Genomic DNA, 24,967 nt, shown 5'->3' on the forward strand with positions numbered 1-24,967 from the left:
CAACCAGAGGTGACTTGATGTGGTTTGAAATTGACATTACATTCAACATTACTTAACAATAGTTTTCTTCTAATAAGCAACAAATGTCACTAAAAGGCTATGCCTGATATTTGGTTTCTAATTAGTGTGAAAGTTGGTACAACAGTGTCCAAGTATAGAATATTTGGGGTTTAATACGGCAATACATGCAGTTTCTAGTTACAGCATAATTTAGGTGTATGGTATATTTAGAGTACAACTGTGTTCATTTACTGTCTAATAAAGACCTCATTCTTTCTAGCTTTGGTAACCTTATTAATATAGTGTAAAATAAAGTGTGACCCATATTTACAATAACTACATGCTGCAAGGACTCATATTGGCATGGAAGACATTTATTCTCAGCCCAAGCAGAAGAGGAAATCTGGTTGTTATACCGTAAAGGACAAAGCCTCTGTTGAACTCAGCTTGAATTTAGCCGGAGGATAGCCAACAATCCATCCATTCCTTCTCTAACCTTGCGCAAAGGCACAAAAACCAACTGTGACTGACCAGCATCAAGTTACACTGAGTCCTTGATCTCTGGCTCTGGCAAATCCCAGCAAAGTTGAACCGACACTGACAGACAAAGAAAATCAATAATTGTTTACGATTGTTATAAAAAGGTCCATTAGCCATCTATCACAGTAGTTCGATACTCTCTGTCCTGATCTTTTAGTGGTCTGAGAGGCCACGCATGGGCAGAGCGCATATAAATATTATTCTCAGAACTGCATTCAGTACTGAAATTAATAATTTAGAACATATAGCCATAAGTGATCTTTATGACCGTGATGCTGTGATTGATGAAGTGTCAATCAACGTTTGATTGTTTGAAAGTGAAATCCGAGAATGTGACACTGACTCTGACTAAATGACTGGTATAAAATAAAGGCAAATGGTACAAAAGGTTGTCACATTTAGCAACATCGGATGAATAAAATACTAACTGCGATTTAAACGTATACCTGGTGGAGTTTTTTACCACTGGCAGCGCCAGAATGGATCTCTGTTTTGTTTTATTGTGCACACACATAAGAAATGCACAAGCACAGGGATGTGCCTGCAAAGACTGTGAAGAAGAAGAAGACTGCTAGCTAGAAAAGATCAGTGTAAACACTGTATGCTGCACTGTCTTTTTAGTGTTTTATGAGGATGGGAATTCATACATTAGACCTCAAGGACACACACAATTGTCTCTGGGAAATGTGGTGTAAGAACACCACTGCAATTAGTACTTGTCAGTAAAGATATCTCCAGAATTGATTATGGTTTTCTCTGATTGAAAAGCAGGTATAGTACTGGTAGTGATCTTCTGGACCTGGCTATTTATGATGAATGCAGTGTCCACAGCTGAGCTGACAAAGTGCCATGTGGCTGTGTGAATGCACAGGGGCAAGGCCAGGTATGACAGCTGGCGCTTCGATCTGGCCCGTATTGACTCACAGCTCCTAGCATGACCCTGTGTTGCTACATTAGCCACGTGGATGCCATATCAAAACAAAACAACACGCTTCTGCACTCAGAACACACACATAAAACATACTGTATACTGTAACCTGCGCATATTTCTTCAGGGCACATCGCACATATTGAGATGAAACATCCAGATGATTCTCAGTGATGACAGTCTGCAAAATAGAAGAGTAACATGTGACGCTATGAGTATGAGGCATGAAAGAGTACTTCAAAATGACACTAGTCTGTGTTTCCGTGGTTTGGATGCTAACAAAATAATGGTTGTTTTATCCTGATGTGTTAAGATTTGAGATGATGCCCTTTGAGCTCAGAATATGGACAGAAAACCTCAGTATCATGTTTCAGCACTTTCGTTGGTCTTTTTTAGAAAGACCAATGAAAGAACCCAATAAGGAAATACTCACTGTGTTGCAGATGCTAATGGGACCGTTCTGCCCAATACCAGTTCTGATATGCACTTTTTTTTTTTTTTTTTCAGCCAACAAATATTTATGGAAATGGGTGACACAAATGGCAAACTCAAAAAGCTTTCTTACTATATGTGATTACTTATGTGATTATGTGACTGTTTAATTTATAAGTAGAAGGGCACTGAGAGAGACTTCCTTTAAGGCATGCCCTTTCTCACAATTTTAATGCAGTGTGAAATTTCTCACTCATTTTTCCAATTATTCCGACACCACATGAATGCAGCACAATCTTGCAATGTTAACGAAAGTGAAAAATAATTTGCGTATCCTCCCTGGGATTTGGATCTGCTCCAAAATGAAATGGGTTCTTCTTTGGCTCATGCTACACCCTTCCACCAAGTTTCATGAAAATCGGACCAGTAGTTTGTCCGTAATCATACTGACAGACAAACCTCCAAACCTCAACAAACAAATGGACAAACAAACAGAAAAACTGACCTAATGTAACTATGTAACTAATGTACAGATAACTCTGAGAAGGTAAGTCTTTGTTAAAAACAGGTGCAAAACCCTTGAACTAGAGACCTGCCTAGGTAAAGATAACTCAAGAATAATTCTTTTTGGATATTTATTGGATAAGATTTTTTTTTAATGTTTGGCCATTGAGTTTCTTGCCCCAACAGACTTTATTTTAGTGTTGTTTTAACAGATCTTACTGTAGCAAGTGAAATACTATCATGATGACCAATAGAAATAGTGGCATAAGCAACAAACATAAGATGCAAATTGTAATAAACTAAAACTATCCTTTTCATTTTTGACCTCATAAATTGACCTCCAATACTGAAGGTAAAAACTGTACCTGTGTATCTATGAATAAAATACTGTATATTTTGTATGTAACAATATTAAAGGGATGTTTTTTCAGATGACGTCCCAAGCCTATGATGCCAACGTAATGCTACATTCCGCATCTGAGCTGCGTATATATTGCGGTATAGGCTTACATAAGCACTGTGAATGAAGCCAGTGTAGTGTTACTATTGTGTATTCTTTTCACTGTACCATCTGGTGACTTGCACTCCTCCACCCCGCCATTACTTTCTCACTTTGTTCCTTTGTTTATATATTTTCCTCTCTCTCTCTCTCTCTGTGACTGTGCAGATGTGAGTATGACTTGAATGTTTTAGCGGCAAATGCTTGGCCCTTTTGTGTCAGCAAATACAGCAGCAATTGTTTCAGCTAAACAATGAAAAAAAAACCACAAGTGCTGTTGGTGAATCACATTTTATCAACAACGAGCACAAACAATGTTAAAATGGGGGAAATTCTTTGGCCATTACTGGCATTTGCTATCAAAAGCTGCACCACAAGTTTTGTGTGTTTAATAATTAGACAATATAACAAGCTGTCCAATCTCTGCTGCACTATTTCTGCTTACAATGCTATTAACGGTGCCACAACTAATGGATTCTCAGACAGAATCTGAAGAGGGCTGTGGTACAATAATTTAGATCAATGCCCTCATCTATCTTCTTGCCTGCTGGGATCTTCTGCAGTACTGTTCTTCAGCTAACTTTATAGCGCATCAGGGCTTCAGAATTACAGCTGCACTTTCCTTAGAATATTGCCAGATGACGAAGTTCCTTCTCAAAACTTTTAAGTGATCTGTTTCAATATTGCTCTCCAATAGAATTACTGTTCTCTGGAGTACACCTTGTAGCCTTCCTTTCACCATAACACTTTGTAATTTATCTTCCAAGTAGATACCCCTCCCCTATTTCCCTGATATTTCCCTAAGGGGTGAGAATATAAAATCAAGGATATCATGCAACTGACCAGCCATCTGCCTTATTGCCTCAGAATGGATCTACATTCAAACTCATTGAAAATAAAGTACATAAAATAAACATGACCGGCAATCATACAGATACTGTAGTACTGTTTGATCTGGCACTCAAAACCGAGGAGCTTCCAGCAATCATGATCCAACATTACTCTCTAATAATGGAATGTATTCTTACATAACAGAGCACCAAATGACCACAATTAGACAACATCTGCTGCACTTTGACTGAATGCACGGCTTCTTAGATTTCATGTGGGAGCTCCAAAGAGTTTGAAAAACACATGCTTGTTGTCAGATTTAAACTGCAGCAATTTACAAGCATTCTTTTGAAGGCAAATAAGAAAATAAAAAAATATAAAAGGGCCGACAAGTTCAGTTCAAATATGCATAACTGTTGTAGTGTGCAGATCATATAAAGTTTCCAATAAATCTAAGGAAGGCATTACTTCTAACAACACCACAACACCTTCTAAATGCAATAACTGTGACTACACTACAATTAAGTTTGAACTAAAGAGATGGCAGCGTAACTCTTTCAACAACAACACTCCTGTGGCTGAATAAGAGCAGCAGTAACGTTCCAAAATCGTGTGGAAAAATTAAAACCAGAACGGTGGAGGCTGTTATAGCTTTTGGATTTGCAATGAAATGTTCAAAAACATGGGTGTAATGATTGGGTGTCCACATACTTTTGGCCATATAGTTTTAGTATTAATCACTTGGTCCAGGTGACTAAAACTATATACACTGGCTGAACCCTTATGTGCTTGATCATCTAAGTTTCTTTGAATAATACGTACAACATCCTTGCTGCTGTGTACCATAACATTTTCTCTCTGGTTGTTTAAGTTTCTGTTAATGGTTAAAAATGGTTTCTGTGTTTTAGGTTAAGTGTTACAGTGCAGCAAAACAGAAAAAAAGGTTTTGTTTTTACATTCCTTTGGGAGTTGGAGTAGCTGCATGTGTCACATTAAGTCAAGGAAAAGGGCTGATGGCAAGGACTCTCCACGATGACTGAAGTCTGGTGAGGGGAGGGGGCTACTCATCTTCCCCTGGGGAGACAGAAACACAGAGGGAGTTGTTTCAATTAGTCAGATAGTGCCGCCACCAAAAGCCCAACCTGCTCCCCGCTGCACCTCCACCACCTGCCAGAGACAGCTAATCAAATCAAGACACGGCCATGCAGACAAAGACTGGAAGCACTCTGCAGTTTTAGAGGAAGGAAGAGGGTAGGATATAAACCATGAAACATGTCAGATATGTCATATTTCGAGTGGCAATGGTTTTGGATTGTGTTTCAATACTTTTTTGTTTGTGTTTAAGAAGACAAAGGGTCTTTATATGAGCAGTCCACAAGGAACTGATGGATAGAGTGAGAGAGAGCAGAGAAAACTGCTCGGGGAACCCTAATTATGAATTAAAGTGTTTTGAATGTTGCATAATTGAAGAGGTACTGCCAGCGATAACGGGTGTCACACCTGATCCTGTATGCCACTACTAATCATACACCAAATGACAATAAGATTTACATTTTGACTCTTTTCACAGCTTCAAACATGACAGTAACCTGATCAGTTTGGTGTCTAAACCAGGGATTGCGGATTTGTGGTCTGCAGTTTTATTTTTTTTGAAGATAATGGTCTGTGGGTATAGCTTTGTTGCTCACAGGTCCCTTTCTGATGTCACTTCAAAGCTGTGTGCAATCTGGGCTAGAGGGGGTTTAGCCTGGCTTGACCAGGCACACTTCCGCACCCCTTTTTATGTTTGGCACTCCATTTCTCTCTCTGAGAAGCTGTTTTTGAGCAGAGTCTGGGCCTCCGTGCACTAATTACAGGTCACCATGTCAACTAAGAGGGTCGCTCCCCACTTTAAAACCAGTGGCTGACATTATGAAGGGGGAGGACAGGGCTTTAGGAGAAACATAAGGGTCCAGTATACAAGGAATTTATCTTAATAAACATGGAGATTTATTATCATGGCACAGCTGGTGTCCACTCAGAGCCTTTCATTTTTCCTACTTATGTAAGGTTGGCGGCGCTTTAATGTCATAGCATCCTCTGGGCTTCCCAAATTCCTAGTTCCCCTGGCGCAAGTTAGAAAGCACCATAACACAACAATGCAAAAGAAATCTTTAATGCTTGTTTATTCTAGGCCATCAATGATTCAATAGCCTTGATGTTGTAATATGCTACATAACTGTGAACTTTTGCACATTCCAGTCTCTTTTTTCAAATACTGCACAGCTCTTATCATTTTAGAAACAAATATATTTGACATATCTTTGATGTGTTTTTGTACATTTTTCAGTTTCCTATTCATGACTTATATATGCACCAAGATACAAAGGCAAATTCATTGTATGTGAAAGCCTACTTGGCAATAAACCTGATTGTGAAATAAGCCAATCAAGAATAGTAAAGATGGAGTGCATATTAATTGATACTGATTAATATCAGGCTATTTCATTTTAATGACTTTTGATTTAAAGTTAATTTGACCCTGTTACAATATTTATATACGGCATAGGCAGTTACAATTTGACTTCTCATTTAGTTCAAAAGTCATCTTATGATGCATTATGATAATTGTATGTTGTATGATATCATATAATTGGGTATTTTATAATGGGGTATCCCTCCTTTATCCTTGTGAAAATATTTATTACAGGGGTTAGGCTACTACATTTTTGATAATGGTCCTGATCAGATGGGCATATAAAAAAAACCTGCAGTGTTGGTGATCCGGACGTAAAAATAAACCGCCCTAAATCACAAAACTTTTTTGAGCGCGCTTTTAATAAATACGGGCGACGCTGTTACTATTCTCCCCGCCGACTTCCAAAATGAATGCGGCAGAGTTCCAGTCCAGCACACACAGTCGACAGGGAGGAATGGAATGAGAGGCAGCCGTGGGCGATACCAAATGTGGATTCCATTAGGGGGGTGCAAGGCAATTCTCGAGATTAGAGGGCATAAACACACACACATTAATAAGGTTAAGTATATTACTGCGTCCATTTTGTATGAAATAAAACTACTCATTTTCCGGTGACAATTTGTCTGTGCGTCGTTGATCCAAAATCTTAATTTTAATTTTATCTCGCCCCCCCCCCTTTCCCGCTTCCACCAACCGCACATGTATTCCTAGCTGCTTGTTAGAGCTCCAGCAGGGACAGAATGTGGCTCCAGACGAAGGCGGCAAGAACTATAACTCCTCTCCGAAACTTATTCAAGTCTTTACAAACTGTGGATTTCTTTTCCTTCTGTTTTTTCTTTTTTTTGTAAGAACGCCAAACTAACCCGTTCGGATTAACACTTTTTAAAAGGAATAACTTGTTTTCTCATTAAAAAGGTGAGTCTTGCTTTACTGTCGAGATGCTTTTATCCCGTTTTTAAATCCTCCACACTGGGAATCTTAACGGGTACGAGTTTTGCTAGCTAGCAGTAATTGTGACGTCATTTAAGCAATTCCAAAAAATGAAGTCGCTTTATGTAATTTTGTTTATGTATCACTTTGTAGCAGTAGCCTATTTTTGAAGTCTTTAAAGCCGTCACCAAGCAAAGTTGGGACAGAAGTTGCTTCACCAACGGTGATGCTGCCAGGATATTTTACAGGGAATGTTGCCGTGAAATATGAGAAACGTTAACGTTAACTAAGTTGAGTTGTTACTGTTAGTTGAGAGACATTCTGCCTTTACTTGATTTGACACAAACACATTCAAAGGCTAAAGTAAGATAGTTGATTAATGGGGATTTATAACTTTTTTGTTTGCCCACTTTAAAAAAAAAAATATATATATTATTACTACTATATTACATTGCACATATACTATATACAGTACCGGTAAGGTGTGCAATGTAATAGTAGTAATAATATAATATACTGTCTTACCACATCTATAACGTTACTATATTATATTTCTGGTGTAGCCTACGCTGTTTACATAACTCATATTCTAGAGTCGCTGCTATAAATCATATCATACCATGTCACTTTACCTCGTAACTGTCACTCTAACTTGTCTTAAATTGCTCTTGTATAGTTCATTTACTTTTACTCTTACTCTTTTAGTAGTTGTAATTAGGCCTTTATATTATAATTATTGTATTTCATTTTGTAGTTATCTATCTACTCATTGTTATCTTGTGCTGCTGCAACACCTGAATTTCCCCTCTGGGGACCAACAAAAACAGGTTATCTTATGTTATCTTATTTTACCGTATAACGTTAACGTTACTTCCTCACGTAACGTTACCCTTCTCGTAGGCTACTGACTTCGCCCGAAAACCAACCAGGTTTCCTTATGGAAGAGCGAAGATGTCGTGTAAAGATAGCATCATGTTACTAGTAAAGTAACGAATTCTTTGGGGAACGTAGTACAAATTCCTCCATTCTTATTGTTGTGGCATTACCATGCCAGCAATGCCCCCACACATCCACAGTACTGCAAAGTAGATATCTTAAATGGCACAAAATGACGTGTAACCCATGCTAACCAATCCTGTCTGGAGTTGCAAATTCCCCTTTTTCTTTTTTTTTCAGAACAAACTGCAAAGTTGTTTTCTTAGTACTCAGGAATGTCAACAATTTCCCCTCTGTTTAATATTAGACCAGAGAGCAATCAGGAAAAAAGAAATGGAAATCCTCACGTTTTCCTACACACCTTTAACTTAAAAACGTTTCTATAGGTTGGGTGACCCATGCTGTGCATTATCATAATAATTTCACTCTGTTTCCAGAGATGTTAGAGGTCAGCTGTTCAGCACTCCCCGGAGCTATTAGGGACCTAATAAAGGCACTATAGCAAAGAGGATGCTTTGCTATGTTTAGTTGTGTCCTGTGGGTGCTTGTTTTAACTAACTTGTAACTCATACGCCCTTAGCCATGTCATAAAGAGGTTGTTAGTGTAATATAAAACACGTTGCACAATGATGTTTGTAGGCAATTTACAAATGAAATCAAAAGTAATGGCCAGCACAGTCCGTCAGGGTATCCCCTGTAAGGATTGCTAACACTTGAAACTCATCCAGTACACATGGTAGCCTAATCATCGACCTTGTGTGGCCCATTCCCCGGCATACATTGTGTGTGAAAGACCAGCCAAGTCCCTGCTCCAGCTGTGGGGGGAAAATGAAGAAAAACAACTCATGTTTTTGTGATTGCGATGCTGTCCTTGCTCGGTGTTGAAACAAAGTGAATGGGAGAGAGACGGTGCAGGTGTTGTCTGGGCAGGAAGAGAGCTGCCTGAGTAGGGAACAAAAAGGAAACGTGTTAACAAAGATGGTTGGTGTGTGTTTGTCAGTGACTCATTCAGAGGAATCTGTTGGAATGTGTGATGGGATGGGATAGCCCATAATTGCACAAGGCAAACCCCCCCCCCCCACACACACACACTTATGACTTTATATGAGTAACGGATCTGTTGTGCTATCTCGTTCTGAAGCTTTTAACCTTCATTTTAGTGTAGTTTTACTAATAAAACAACTTATGACATTTCTTGTTACATACACGTTTCAGTAAGTGCTGGATTCTTGTTTTTGTGAATTTATCCTCAGTATTAAACTCAGCATCAAAAGCTCAACTAAATCCTTAGCCCCGGGGCTCGCTTTCTCTGATGCTAAAACTACGCAGTGAATACAAAAAAACTGAAAGACACAGTACCTGAGCTGAAGAAGAAAATCATCTGTGGTGCAATACGTAGGTTATTGGAGAGAACCTGTTATACGCTTTTACATAATCGTCTCCTCACTATGTAAATTCTTCCAGGAAACCCTGATTCACGCTAGGAGCAGTTTTCAGAAGCTTGTTTATAAAATGCTCTCTCCTGAGTTTATCGCTCAATCTGCCTTCGGCTTTGTTGCTAGAAGATAAGGTGTAAGAGGAACCATATTTTGAACAACGTAACCTAGGAATGGGGGTGGACAAAATTACTGTTATTGCCATAAAGAAGATGAAGAAACTCTATCTCCACTGTGTCTAAGTTATACAGGTGCCCTGGGCTCTCCATGTATATCACTCTACACTATCTAGTCCATGGAGCTGCTTTTGGATGCAAACCTTGATTTTCAGGAAAGTCAGCTTTTAAAGAGTTGACAAAAACAGATCGGAGAAGTGGCCATGTGTTTTTAAAGTTTTACCAAGCATTTTGTTTAAGATTATTTTTTAGGCCTTTATTTCCACAGGACAGATGAAGACATGAAAGGGGAGAGAGAGGGGGAATGACATGCAGCATAGGGCCGCAGGTCGGAGTCGAACCCGCGGCCGCTGCGTAGAGGAGTAAACCTCTATATATATGTGCGCCTGCTCTACCAACTGAGCAAACCCGGCCACTTACTTAGCCTTTTTTAACATATGGAATTATATCCGTTTGAGTCCTGAAATTGTCTCAAGTGCACCAAAGGGGGACAGAAGAAAGAAAATGGGTCAGTTCTTCTTCCTGCATTTGTCTCCCTTTCTCCCCTTTCCTAGGATTGTGTTTTATTTTCCTTTGCTTACTTGGCCTTCTTAGTGAAGCTTGAGTCCTTTCAAGGAAGTGGACCAGAGAGATTTAACCTGCCAGCCCCCGAGGATATTATCTGCTTATCTCACACGCTTCTTACTTCAGCTCCGTGTTTCCTGTAGGATATTTTGTTGATTTTAGTAGGATTGGGTGTAGATATTGTGTTACTGAGACCCAGGTTCAGTCATGGGTCAGTAACAACAGATACTAGAGTTTAGGAATAGCTCCTTGCAGCATATTTATACCTCAGTATCACAGTTGTAATTCCAAAATTCTTGTTTAGGTTTTGGCGTCGGGTGAACAATCAGGCCAAATTATGGATTACATGATCTTTACTTTGTCTTTCCAGTGAGGTCATTTTTTAGGCTGTGGCTAAAGGAAATGGTGGCACTATACCAAGTGACTGGGAGAGGTTAATTCATGCAGCTGTATGTTGTTGAACACACAGTGGCAAGTTTAAAATATTGACAGTTTTTTTTTTCCTATATCATGAAAAGCTGCAGTTAACTTCCTGCACAGTTGAGACGTTTTCCTGTCTGAGTCTCTCAGTCTTTTGACTCTCCTCAGGTGTGACACTGCAAACAATAGCAGACAATCCTGTTTCAAAAGCTGCACACAGGAAACCGATCAGCAGATCACCTGCAACATCCCTTTTATTCTGTCAAAACTGAAGAAACAAAACAACAGGGTTTGGTTGGGGTTTGATGTAATTGCAGCTCATTGTTTAACCCTCTCCTTTAAGGCTGTCCGCTCTATTTCGAGCACACGTAATGGTCGGGTTGATGTCTCAGCGGTGTGTTGCACTGCGATTGCTAGTTTGTGGGGTTAGTCATGCTCGGTCCAAGCCTGAATGCTGGGCGGGGAGGGAAGGGATCGACTGCTGACTCTGTTCTGACATGTCTGGCAGTGCCAGTGATTTAAGATGTGTGTGTGTGTGTGTGTGTGTGTGTGTGTGTGTGTGTGTGTGTGTGTGTGTGTGTGTGTGTGTGTGTGTTTGTGTGTGTGTGTGTGTGTGTGTGTATGTGTGTGTGTGCGCGTGCGCGCAAGCTTAAGTGAAACATATTTCACCCAACCATTCCTTACATATTAAAGGATGGGTCACTTAAAAAAAGGGGTGAGGAAAAGGTTGATTTACATAAAAATCTGGATTCTTATCTTTTGCGATTCTTTATTGACAGATTTCAAAAAAAGATTTTTGTTAATATTGTTATCTTGACAGAGTAAAAAAAACAATAGTCATTCAGTGGTTCTTCTTCAACAACAAGCCATGCGTTTGGAAACAATTTGGATTAATAACCTAATAATATTTCATTTGTGAATTATTTTTAGAATGCTTCATATGCCATCATCCATGTAGTGCTGAAGTCCAGCCAACGCACATGTCACCACTTTGTGGACAACATTTAGCCAGTAGTGGTGATCTGTATTGACTGTAACTGGCTTCCAAATAATTGCAACTTTATTTTCGTTAAAAAAAAAAGAGAAAAAGCTGCATACTCCTGCTATTCTTCGTTTTATTCTGTTTTTGAGACAGTGATCTCATCAATACCAGTTATCATAACTGCCTTGTTATGTTTCATATTGCACTTCATCAGAGTTATTGGTTTTGCACTGGAGTATAAGCCGAAAAATAGTGCACCCTTTTTTACTTATTGAGCCGGGAGTTGATTTATTTGTCCAGAATCGATTATGAATTGAATCTTGTCACCAAGAATCCGAATCGGATCGTGAGATTCCAAGGATTCCCACCCCTAATCTTTACCGTATCTGTCTAAGCCTTTGCCAAGAATGAGCTGTGATATGTCCTTCCCTATCACATCTCTTTGCACTGAACGCTGGTGCCACAAGTCTTAAAGGTCCTATGACATGCTGCTTTTTGGATGCTTTTATATAGGCCTTAGTGGTCCCCTAATACTGTATCTGAAGTCTCTTTCCCGAAATTCAGCCTTGGTGCAGAATTACAGCCACTAGAGCCAGTCCCACAATGAGCTTTACTTAGGATGTGCCATTTCTGTGTCTGAAGCTTTAAATGCTATTGAAGAGGAGAGAGGGGGCAAGGTAGAGGGTGGGGATGTGGCCTTGACCAGCTTGCGGCCACGGTTGTAGCTCTATTTCCTCATGGGTAGGGCAAATTCTCTGGGCAGCTGTGGGTGGCGGGCAAAGCAGAGAAAGGGGAGGTAACCTTTCCCCTTATGACGTCATAAAGGGAAGATTCCAGATCAGCCCATCTGAGCTTTCATTTTCTCAAAGGCAGAGCAGGATACCCAGGGCTCGGTTTACACCTATTGCCATTTCTAGCCACTGGGGGACCATAGGCAGGCTAGGGGAACTCATATTAATGTTAAAGGTCCCATGACATGGTGCTCTTTGGATGCTTTTATATAGGCCTTAGTGGTCCCCTATTACTGTATCTGAAGTCTCTTTTATATAGGCCTTAGTGGTCCCCTAATACTGTATCTGAAGTCTCTTTTATATAGACCTTAGTGGTCCCCTAATACTGTATCTGAAGTCTCTTTTATATAGACCTTAGTGGTCCCCTAATACTGTATCTGAAGTCTCTTTTATATAGACCTTAGTGGTCCCCTAATACTGTATCTGAAGTCTCTTTCCTGAAATTCAGCCTTGGTGCAGAATTACAGCCACTAGAGCCAGTCCCACAATGAGCTTTCCTTAGGATGTGCCATTTCTGTGTCTGTAGCTATTGGGGAGGAGAGAAGGGGGGGCAAGGTGGATGGTGGGGGTGTGGCCTTGACCAACTGCCACTTTGCTTGTTTGAAAGCCATGATGTCTCTCTCTCATGGGTGGGCCAAATTCTCTGGGCAGGCAAAGCAGAGAAAGGGGAGGTAACCTTGCTCCTTATGACCTCATAAGGAGAAGATTCCAGATCGGCCCATCTGAGCTTTCATTTTCTCAAAGGCAGAGCAGGATACCCAGGGCTCGGTTTACATCTATCGCCATTTCTAGCCACTGGGGGAACTCATATTAATGTTAAAAAACCTCATAAAGTGAAATTTTCATGCCATGGGAGCTTTAAACAAATGGCTCAACTAGGACAGTTGGCTGAGAAGCTGCTGGTGTGTGTTGGCATTTCAAAGCTTGTTACTGAAGGCAGCTGTTGAGTAAGACTTTTGCTGTCACTTTTTATAACTATATCTCCATTAAGAAGGAGAATGACTCATTAAGCAGGAAGGCGTTCCAGTTTCTTAATCCGGAGTAATTCCTGGACAAAGGATGATTGAAAGTCAAAAGCTAAATGATGTGAAAAGTATTTAAAATCCCTTTCCAGTGAGGTAACCTCTCCTGTGAATTCAGATAATGTATGGTAAATGTTTCGACTTTTCTTTGTGAATTATATAACAGCATTACAGTGCCATGCTGTGTACAGGCCTGACCTTCAGCGGTTAATGAGCGAGGCATTTGATGGAGGAGGAGATGCAGGCACTTACAACTTAGATATTGGATTTGTATGAGCAAACATATAGATTATACTGAGCGTGAAATAAATATTACATTTACTGGGTCTGTGTTGTGGGTAATTACCATTCAGATCCTACACTTCATCAACTTGAGATAAGTTGTTAAAATTTGCTTTAGGTTATCAGACTTTTAGTTTAACTATGAGCCAGAAATGTATTGTTTATCCTCCCTGCTAGCTCAGTGTAAATAGACAAATATGTGTCTTATTGGAATCAAGATCTTAAATAGTGCAGCGTGTTTTCCCTCTGTCTCTCAGATTAAAGGCTAAAAACACACACACACACACACACACACACACACACACACACAGAGCATCCAGGTATTTATGGGGGAGCAGCTAAACATGCCTCCAGGCTCTATTTATATCAGCAAGTGTCACAGTTATTTGTTTATACCGTCTGTAGTCCGTTGACAGCAGGGGAAGTCAAATACAAGACAACATTATTGGAGTCAGAACAGCTTTATTTTCCAAGTATTATACACATATGAGCATGTTTCCTGTATAACGGCAGCCACTTCCTGACATCATGACAAGCCAGCCAGAATCCAAAATAGATGTTTTGACGATCCAGAATATATTGGTTTTGGTGGTCGAGCATGTCGCCTTACTAGCGTGCCTTTTCCTGTTTATTTTTGAACACTTAGCTCCTCCTTTTAGTGTATCAGTAGGTTAAGCAGAGAAGAGGAGGGAAGTCTCCCTGTGAAGGCTAATGCCATCTTGTGACCGATATGATTTAGAGCCACTTGTCAGCTCAGCAACATTTCTCATCAGCTGAATAAACAGATCTCTTGGCAGCGAATTGAGGGAGAAAAAAAATTCCCTTTCAGATCCAGTCATTGGCACTATTTATAAAAGTTGTGCCCTTTTGAAAGGAAGCCCTTTAAATATTTCAGCAGGGCAGTTTGTGTCAGCATCTGCAGCCCATGAACCAGGCTTCCTCCCATTTGGTTGGTTGCATAAAATTAGGATTTGCTTTGTCTTTTTGCTGCATACACCCAGCCCATTGTAAAGTCTGTTTTTGGCTCCTGCATGAGCAGTCATTCTGTAAGTAAAGAACCATAACTTGGTTTTATTTTGTGGTATTCTTTACGTCTGAAGATGGAAGTTTTAAATGCTGGTGTTGTTTAGTTGGCATTAGGTATCTCTGCAGAGACAAAACGTTTTTGCAGTTACCTATACTGTATTTGATTGATCGGTTAGTTTTTTTAGTTAACTCAACGATATTTTTTCTTCTTCAATTAATCTATTGATTAATCAATTCATCGATTTGTCTGAAAATGTCAAAAAGCACAGTTTCCCAGTGCCAAAGTGACAAATTCAAAACCCAAAGTTATTCAGGTTACTGTCACATGGGATCAAAAAGCAGCACATCCTCCCACTTGAGAAGCTGGAACCAGCAAATGTTTGCCATTTTTACTTGATAAACAGATTAATTAAAGATTCATTTTCTGTTGATCAACTAATTGTTTACAACTAATTGTAAACAAGTGACCCAAAGTGCTTTACAGTGAAGAGAGAAATAGAACTAAAGAATGAGCCATTTGGTCTATAAAATGTGATAGTAAAAAGTGCCCCTTACAATTTCTTTAAGATCCAATATGACGCCTTCAGATTGTTTTTTCTGACTAACAGTCCGGTACCCAAAGATATTCTTTTCGTTTACTGTCACATAAGACGAAGACTCACTATAGAGAAGCTTGGCATTTTTGCTTGCAAAATGGCTTAAACAACTATTCACTGTCTATCTATCTACACTATCTGAATGGTCCGTGTAGTTCTCAAAGCAGGTGAAGCCAAACAAAACAAAGACTGCTCAGGGGATAACAGTGCATGTGTGCTGTTCCAGATTTTAGGATGCTGTTAGAGGATGCAGTTTGTGGGCACTTGGAGACGGTGGCGGTGCTGCTTGTTGTGTACATCAGGAATCAAAGGCCGCCATTGTTGGAATGAGAAGCAGATGTTAGTGAGGAATTCTCCTGACTGCAGCATTTTTTTCTTTTTTCATGCCTAAGCTTCGAGCGCTGCCTCTCTCCATCTCCCTCCCTCCTACTCTCTCTCTCTCTCTCTCTCTCTCTCTCTCTGCTGTATATATCCACCCTGTACTCTCTTCTTTTTCTCTCTTAGCTTTGACACATGCTGTACTTGAGGCTATTCTTAAATCAGCGTGGTGACAGCCTCCCTTAGTTCCTTCGTCTTCAAGCTGAGGAAGTTTTTTCTTTGGCTCCACCATCCAACAGTTGGACATACAGACTCTCCACCCTTCTGATGTCAATGGAGGAGGGAAAGAATGAGAAAGAGAGAGGTGTAGTTGTGACAAGAGGCCCTTTCTCTGTATCCCAGTGTGGGATTTGGTGACTCTGAGGTTTGCCACGTTGACAGAACCACTGTTTGAGGACTGAAAGGCAGGAGGAAGCTCCATTGGCTGCGCTTTGTGCGTGTGCTGCTTTAGATGGACTTTAGTGTTGCATCACACTTTGCACGTCAGCGAAAGGGGGGATGGAAAGCAGCAGTAATTTCATTATCCAGCACTCTCTTCCCTTGCACAGTGTAAGAGAATCCACCCTTTAATTTCCTAGTGGACATTCCCTCTGTGGGGATGTCTCATGTTTAGACCAGACATGACACAATAGACCTTTAAACCCATCAGTAATGACTATACTCAGTTATGTCTGACTTACCCCTGTCTCTACAAGAGACCAACATGGGCATCAACTTTCACCGTTAGCATTCAACAATGTAATAAACAAGACTTAAGTAGGACGTGTTTATGGAAGTCAGGAATCACATTTCTGGCTGAAAATGCAATATGATATGACTTCAATGGCCATTAACTTTTCTTCAGGGCGAATAAACCGGATGTGTGAATATGTCCACCTTGTTTACACACAGATTTCAAATCCATGCAAAAAAAAAAACACCCAGGGCAACTGATTCTTAAAATGCTAAGAAAACGACTAAATCTCTCTCAAACAACAAGATTGTGTAGCACAGCCATCATCTGGTAAGAAGTAAGACACAGTTTTGTTAGTTTGCTGAGCCGCAGTTGGTTAAACTTCTGTTATTGCTGCTCTCCATCATCACCCACACAGGCATTAATATAGAATAAAACATTAAGCAAGTTTAAAGGAATAGTTTAAAGGAAATACACCTATTCGCTTTCTTGTCAAGAGTTAGATGAGATGATTGATACCAGTCTTATGTCTGTATGGTAACTATGAAGCCAAATTTAGCAGCTTTGCACAAATACTAAGCAGACAACCTGGCTCTGTCCAAAGTAAAAAAAAAAAAAAAAAATGTTCATGATTGAAGCATGTTACGGCCTGACCACATACAGTACAGATGTCTAGTGTTGCAGTGGGGTTATTGGCAGGTGAAAGCTAACGCTGATCTAAACTATGCTCTAAATAAAAACATAAGGCCCTTTTACAGTTGTGCGGAGGCTCCACGCAGAGCTCTCGCCGTAGCCTACGTAAGCGGCCTGATGTTTATACTTGTGCGCTGGTGTGTGCGTCGAGCCGGCATGTGTGTGTGTGTGGGGGGACTGTGTTGTAGAGCGAGGGAGAAGTGAGAAAGTGACGACGATTAGCTTTGGAGCAAGTACCGACTCTAGAGTCATAGTGAGAGAAACAAAGTGTATCCCCTGTGTTTTCTGACCACGTTGGGAAATCTGTAGCAGGAAAAGTTAACCCTCTCCTTGATTTCACGTCGTTTATGGAGAAGGAGAACCAGGAAATGAGCCGGGGGGAATGCAACGCTACCAAGCCACAGCCGAGCGACGTGCGTCGCTGCGACGTGCAGTTACATCTTTCGAGAGGTGCGCGTCAGGCTACGGCGTAGGGTCCGGCGTAGACGCAGACGGGTCTGCGGGGCTAAATCGTCGATTTTACACACGGCTATAAAATGGCCTTTACACCTTGAGTATCTACAGTAGGATTGCAGTTAACCTCTTGCATCAAGTCCAAATTCAGCTTTAGTTGGACATGGTCTAATTTTTTTCATATTCTTTGTTTTTCTGTGTCTGACACCATCAAAACAATTCTAAACTAGATGTATTCTGCAAATATTATATCCCTCTTTGCTTACTGGCATCACTTTCAATCTCTGGGAGGGAAGCGAGTGATGGAGGGAAGTGATCCAATTAGGTGGCTCTCACTTCTAATTAACCCTGCTGCCATTACGCAGCTGTTCTGTAGTAGCACCTGACATATGGTCGTGGCAAGAGATTGGGAACATATCCATTGTGTGTGTGTGTGTGTGTGTGTGTGTGTGTGTGTGTGGTTGGGGTGTGTTGTGTGTGTGTGTGTGTGTGTGTGTGTGTGTGTGTGCGCATCTGATGTACATGTGTCTCTATATTTGTCTTCATATGTGTCAATGTTTGTATGCGTGTGCAGTAGTGATGTGTTTTTAAGGTCAGCAGCAGCGCCTGCAGCCGTCCCAGTCTTGGCTCATCAGCAGACTTTGCTGAGTGGCTGGTTGCCCGCCACACTGCACATCCAATGGCCAGTGTTAATGAGAACTGATGCTGTATGTCAATAGTATGTGTATTTATGTCTGCTCTGTCCACAATGCTGCCTGCCTGTCAGTGTTATATGTGGACAACAGCCGTATTGAATAGGTACTTAGTCCAAAAAGCACTTTCTGACTTTGCAGCAGAGGTCCCAGCCTACAGTTAAAGCTGTTGTTTATTGGCATCAGTCAGGTCAGTACTTTTGGTGTTGTTTCCGCTGCTGCTTGCGTTGTAAAAGTAACAATTTACTGGTTTGAATGCAGTTTTTCACTTTTCTGTTCATTGTCCCAGTTTATAAAGGCAGAACAAACTGTGTGTGATTTAAGTCTACACTTTGAATAGCTGGAGGAAGCCTGAGACTGCAGTGAAACTGCAAATGATGGTTTGCAAAAGCTGACTTGAACTCCTCAACTTTTCTATGCTGTGAATAAGCCTTCAATTCTCTGATTGCATCTTTTTTAAATGGTAATTGTTTTTCACTCTGTAATGTGATCTGTTTTTAATGACAACATGGCTTCAAGGTGAGTGACTTTCAACAGGAAGAAGAGATAATCTGGATTGATTGTTCTTTTACATTCTTTTGTCTGGTCTGAGACTTTTCACACCCTCTGAAGGGTTCACACGTCCTGAGGCTCAGTTCATGCTGTGAGCCTCTTGCTGCTCAGTGCTTACAGGACAACTGTTAATGTTGGACCTGTGTGTGTACTCTCTACTGTGTGCATGTGTGTGTGTGAGAGAGAGAGAGAGAGAGAGAGAGAGATAGTTAAATAGTTGGTAGGACAATGGAACACATTGCTGTCATAAAATAGAAGTAGAAGTGTGGATATTTAACCTGGCTGGGCTCAGGTGCAGGATAAAGTCAATTCCCAAACACATTGTCAAAATATTTCACACAACTTTCACATTCTGTAACACTTTCTCATTGCCCTTTGATAATAAGTAAGCATTTCTTTCAAAACAATACCACTGCAATTTGTTTAGTGACATTTTAAATACTTGTTTTTCCAAAAGACAAAGCTGCTGTGTGACTCTTGCCAGCAGACAGTGAAGAATTCAAGTCAAACAGCCGAGAGCATGTTAGCAGTACTGAATGAGTTGACAAAAAATGATGCCAGGAGGAAAATGTGGAGCTGTTTGGCATCCAGAGCCCAGAAAATTACACAGAGTTGATATCTTAACCCCTGTGCAGTAGTATCTTAAAAACTTTGCCAAGTGTCAAGCATGGTGATACATTGCTTTTTTTTTTTTTTTTGCAGTGTCGTATTTCTGGTTTGTTGAAGTGGCCTAAAGTTAACGTTCAGAACTGCTTTTGATGTGAAAAAGTGCTAGAAATCAGTTCCATTGTTACATTTCATCAGTTCCTCTCCAGACAGATGTTCACATGTTCCTCTGGAGTCACTGACATTCCCCTGTTCTGATGTCACATATTAATGGACATAAACAGGAATGCTGCCCTTCTTTTTTTTTGTCTCTCTGTCTTGTATTTATCCTATCTTGTCAGACTCTTTTAGTGGGAACATATTCCTCAGCAGATTTGCTTTTTTTTCTTCAAACACATTTTCATGGCAACCACACAGCCATTGCCTTTGTCTCATTCTGCAGAGCACATCTACATACTCTTTGTCTTCTCTGATGTCTCCACAGTGGTCGACTGCAGCTCGGGTCCCCATGTTCTGCCTTGTGAGTGCTGCTTGGCCTGCTGAGCCCATAGGTGCTGGTGTGTCTGTACTGGGCTGCAGCTGAAGCAGGGATACTGACTGGTGGTGGTGTGGGTGCCTGCGGTGGTGGAGGCGGGTCGTCCGAGGGCCCAGAGCCCCGGTAGCAGGCGGAGTGGCCTGTCCTGTCCGAGCCACACGAAGATGAACAAACTGAACTTCCACAACAACAAAGCCATGCAGGACCGCCGATGCGTCTGTGTCTTTTTGCCCAATGATGACACGCTCAATGTCATAGTCAATGTGAGTACAAATGTAAACAATATTTTTCTAGTTAAACTTTATTTAACTACTAAATAAAGTTCCCTCCCTTTTCTTGTCAGACTTTATTTAACCAGATATGAAAAAAGAAGCACTTTTCCTTAGATTGAATAGTTACAGGAATAGTTGGGAAATTGACTTATTTGCTTTTGTGCTGAGAGTTAGAGCTGTCCTGTTTCCAGTCTTTATGCTATGCTAACCTAACTGGCTGCTAGCTGTAGCTTCATAATTAGTGTACAGACATGGTATTGATCTCCTCTTCTTACTCTGGGCAAAACAAATGAATAGCATATCAAATAATTTTTTTAGGAGCATACACATTGTGGTCTGTTTGTGGGGCAGTAACCTCAGGAATTGATTAAATCTCTGTCAATTAACAGCTGTTTGATTTATTTCCATTCTATAACAACTAGAGCTGCAAAGATGAATCGATTAATAGTGAACTATTAAATTAATCGTCAACTATTTTGTAATCAGTTAATTGGTTTAAGAAAAAAGTTGACGTTCTCTGATTCCAGCTTCTTACATGTGAATATTTTCTAGTTTCTTCTCTCCTCTGTGACAGTAAACTGAATAGATTTTAATTGTGGACAAAACGAGACATTTGAGGACGTCATCTTGGGCTTTGGGAAACACTGATCTACATTTTTCACCATTTTCTGACATTTTATAGACCAAACAACTAATCGATTAATCGAGAAAATTTTCGACAGACTTTGAAAATAATCGTTAGTTGCAGCCCTAATAACAACTATTCTATATAGAATTTTTCATCGTTGGTGGCCAAAAACGAGGCTCCTACTTTTAATTGAAATACATTTGGTGGTTTGTTACATCATGAGCTATACATACCAGATGTTAGCGGTGGGGTATCTTATGGTATATGTGAGTATTTATGTTTGTGTTATTAGTATAATGGCAGTCGATCTTACAAATCTAAAAGTGAGCCTCTCCCTCCTCTTCTCTCCTCGTCAGGTGAAGACCTTGTGCCAGGAACTGTTGATCCAGGTGTGTGACCTCCTCAGGCTGAAGGACTGTCACCTGTTTGGGCTCAGTGTTATTCAGAGTAAGACTTCTCATTTCAGGGATTCATTTGGGGGAAACAAACAAATCCTTTTGTTTGTGCCTTTCCGTTTGTTGTTTTGTGGTATGCTGTACACAGTTCTCAATCAATCTATTTTATGACTTGTTGAATCATCGGCTGAACACCACAGCCTTTGTTTTCTTCCACTTCTCATCTCCATTTTGAAACTAGTGGAGACTGACCATTCAGTTGCGTGGACAAAGCCTCAATTTTAGTTTAAAGTATTTAAATTGCATGGTTACATCATGCAAATTGTGAAGTGAATGCAGTCACAAAGAGTAAGGGAGAGCCTCATAAAAACCGTGTATCCAGGCGGTTACTTTCCATAGCCTAATAACTTTGCTGAGAAACAGGAATCTACCCTAAACGTAGCATCTCTCACCTACATGTCATGGCGGTCTCCCAGGAACCAGGGCCTCCCCGTCCTGACTGGCTCCCATTGTGGAGCGACGCTAAAGTTTTTTTATATGGTGAGGGTCTTACATGTGGAATGAGTCACTGCGTCTGCACTATGGCGAGGCAGACAGCGGGTGACAGTTGTAGACAACTGCAAAGGGAGAGTAAGTTGCAAAGGCAGTGTTTTCAGACAGCTGGCCTCCAGATGAGCCAATGACAGCCCCGCAGGTCAGATGAGCAGGAGCCAATGGGTCTGATTGTGGGACATTCCTAAAGTGCTTGTCTGAACAGCGTGAAATCCCCAAGGCAAACATAGGCCACCCACTCACTGTGTGTCACCCGCTGTCCCCCAGACCAGAGTGTCCACAGCCGGGCTGCCACATCAAACACGGGTCCAAATATGTCTTTCTTTGCTTGTTGTTTGGAGGATTTACCTTACAATATATTGATGAATGCAAAAAAGTGTGAAGTGTACTTTTCTGTGACAGTTTAAGTGGCTTAAAAGATAATCAATTAGTCAGTCGACAGAAAATTAATGTTGTAAAAATATTTTGAAAAACAATTAATCGTTAAAGTCATTTTTTTAGTAAAATCTGCAACATTTCACTGGTTCCAGCCACTCAAATGTTAGAATTTCAAGGAAGTTGAAGGTAAAGTTCAAGGATCGGTCTACTTACTTTTTTGGTAAAGCACAATCACACAGTTCTCAATGAAAACCTTTCACAGTGAGGTCTGTGAAAAAGCCTGAGCAGCCGGATTTTGTTTCTGGAAACAGACATTGCTGTTGAGTTTCTTAAATGTAATATTTGGATTCTTTAAGCACTGCAAAAAAAAATATCATTGACCTCAATTGTGTCGGGATGGCGGGAGAAGTCTCTGCGGTGGAGATCTCAAATCGTCCCCCAACAAATTAGAAAAACCACCTTCATGGGAAGAAATGAACACGTCGAAAACAAGGCTTTAGCATGGATCAGAATATTCAGGAGATCATAGTCACATTCACAATCTAAATTTAAGCTTGAGTCATAATTCTCATCCTCTAGTCTTTATATCAGCTACAAATTTGATAAGAAATAAGCATTCTGGCAGAGAGGCTCTGCTCCTGCTCAACATTTTCTTTGCCTTTTCAACTTGTCAGAGTTGTCACATCAGCAGACCTGCAGCTCATGAAAGGCGTCACATCAGGAGCAGATTAACGCTTGACAGAGTGAGGTGAAGAAGAAAAGAAGAGAAGCAACACCAAGAGTACAAAGCGAAGTGCAGAGGCTGTCTGATGTGATGGCTCTGAGGCTCGAGTCTTTGAACAGGGCGCATTTAGGGGGGATTTCTCTGTGCATATACACACACACACACACACACACACACACGGAGGCACCTAGACATCCACATGCACACACACACACACACACACACACACACATGGAGGCACCTAGACATCCACATGCACGCACACACACACACACAAACAGGTGAAACAGAGTATGAGTTTCAGTGCTAAACCTCTGCCTCTTCTCTTCTTCTCTGACAGATAATGAACACATCTATATGGAGCTGGATCAGAAGCTATCCAAGTATTGCCCCAAAGAATGGAAGAGAGAAGCCAGCAAGGTGAGAAATGATGTGCTGGAAAAGTTTAACAGTGAGCAGAGGACGTTAAGTCTCCATTTTAAAGCTGCACTAGGCAAGATTGAGTATGTAAAATTTCACATAACTTAGCAGCCCAAGTTACAAAACTGGATTTAATAGATCCCCCTAACCTGTTCTCTACTTGGACCATCAATTGCAGGTGTATTTATGTAGCTGCAGAATATGATTTTTTTTATTTGTTAAGAAAAAAGAAAAGAAGAAATAGTTCTACATTTTGAAAAATGTCACTTATTCACAAGAGATGCAACAGTTTATAGATCTCAGTTTATAGCTGTTGTTCACCAAGAAATAGTTACGGTCCGAAACTTCGAAAGTTGTTGTTGTACATTTTTGTTTGTATATGGGTTCAGTCAGCTTAAAGGTGCTGGGAGGCATATTTCTGCCAGGTTTACAAGCTATTTTCTAAACTGGCCAAACTAGCTGTTTTCATCTTCTTCCAGTCTTTATGCTAAGCTATGCTAATTGCCTCATGGGCTCCTGCTCCATATTTAACGCATAGACAAATGTTAACATAGATGTTGTCTTGTATTATTCTGAGTAGCGAAAGAGAAGTTATTTGTGTTTATGTGGTGATACTGCCTTCTTGTTTGCATTTTGATCACAGATTGTTACCTTTAACAGCTGAAGAAAGTCAAAGAAACTGAACACACCAACTTGAGATATTTTTTGATTCTTTTAACTTTGGTATCCTTGGATATAAATGGATGCCAGATCACACAAGTTGATAAACCCAAGTGTGCTGTGTTTGCTTATATCACGATACGTTATACCTGAGAAATTAAACTGTTTGCTCTTTCCAGCTTGAGACACAGCCATACAAAGCGTCCTAGCTGCTGATATACATGTTAAAACCAGCTTGTTTTAGAGAATAAACAAAGATTTCCACTTGTTTCTTTTCCAGGGCATCGACCAGTTTGGGCCTCCCATGATCATTCACTTCAGAGCTCAGTATTACGTTGAGAACGGCAGATTGATCAGGCAAGTAAAGCCCCTCAGCTGACTGTGTACAACTTATAGTCACAAGTGACATGACCGGCTCTAACGTTACTCAGTTTTTCAGCATTTGAGCTATAATCTGGTTAATTTAGTTGTTTTTTTTCTGCCCTGAAGTGACCGGGCAGCCAGATACTACTACTACTGGCACTTGAGGAAACAGGTGCTGCTCTCACAGTGTATCCAAAGGGAGGAGGCCTACTTCCTCCTGGCAGCCTTCGCCCTGCAGGCTGACCTGGGCAACTTCAAACGTAACAAGCACTTCGGGAAGTACTTTGACCCTGAAGCCTACTTTCCCCCATGGGTGAGTATGTCCAACAAGTGCCGTATGTGGGCTGAGCCCTCAAATGTCAAATTTATCAGAGAAGAAGAGATGATTTATGATGATTGACCATCACCCAGCAACCTTTACCTTTCTGTTCACATCAAACCACATCTGGCTCTTCCCTGTCCTTCTGCACCTGCACTTGATCACATCTTGTATTAATATCACAAACAAAACTGGACATAGGATGCAACTAACAATTATTCTTTAATGCATCTGCAGATTATTTCTTAATGAATTACTGTTAGATAATAAGGAAATTGTCCATCGCAGTTCCCCAGGGTCCAAGTCTTTAAATATCTTATT

General features: G+C 40.6%; 1 protein-coding gene across 1 annotated transcript in view; it reads left to right on the top strand.

Annotated features, from left to right (window-relative positions):
- The first annotated feature begins 6,939 nt into the window (after window positions 1-6,939).
- The window catches only part of frmd6 (FERM domain containing 6), a 31,365-nt gene continuing 13,337 nt past the window's right edge, over window positions 6,940-24,967 (top strand). The window contains exons 1-6 of the mRNA XM_039786412.1: window positions 6,940-7,107; window positions 19,885-20,198; window positions 21,192-21,282; window positions 23,225-23,304; window positions 24,245-24,321; window positions 24,454-24,640. Coding sequence (XP_039642346.1) covers window positions 20,100-20,198; window positions 21,192-21,282; window positions 23,225-23,304; window positions 24,245-24,321; window positions 24,454-24,640 — 534 coding nt within the window. The 5' untranslated portion in view covers window positions 6,940-7,107; window positions 19,885-20,099. The remainder of the gene's footprint in view (window positions 7,108-19,884; window positions 20,199-21,191; window positions 21,283-23,224; window positions 23,305-24,244; window positions 24,322-24,453; window positions 24,641-24,967) is intronic.

This window comes from Perca fluviatilis, chromosome 20, assembly GCF_010015445.1.
Source record: "Perca fluviatilis chromosome 20, GENO_Pfluv_1.0, whole genome shotgun sequence".
NCBI lineage: Eukaryota > Metazoa > Chordata > Actinopteri > Perciformes > Percidae > Perca > Perca fluviatilis.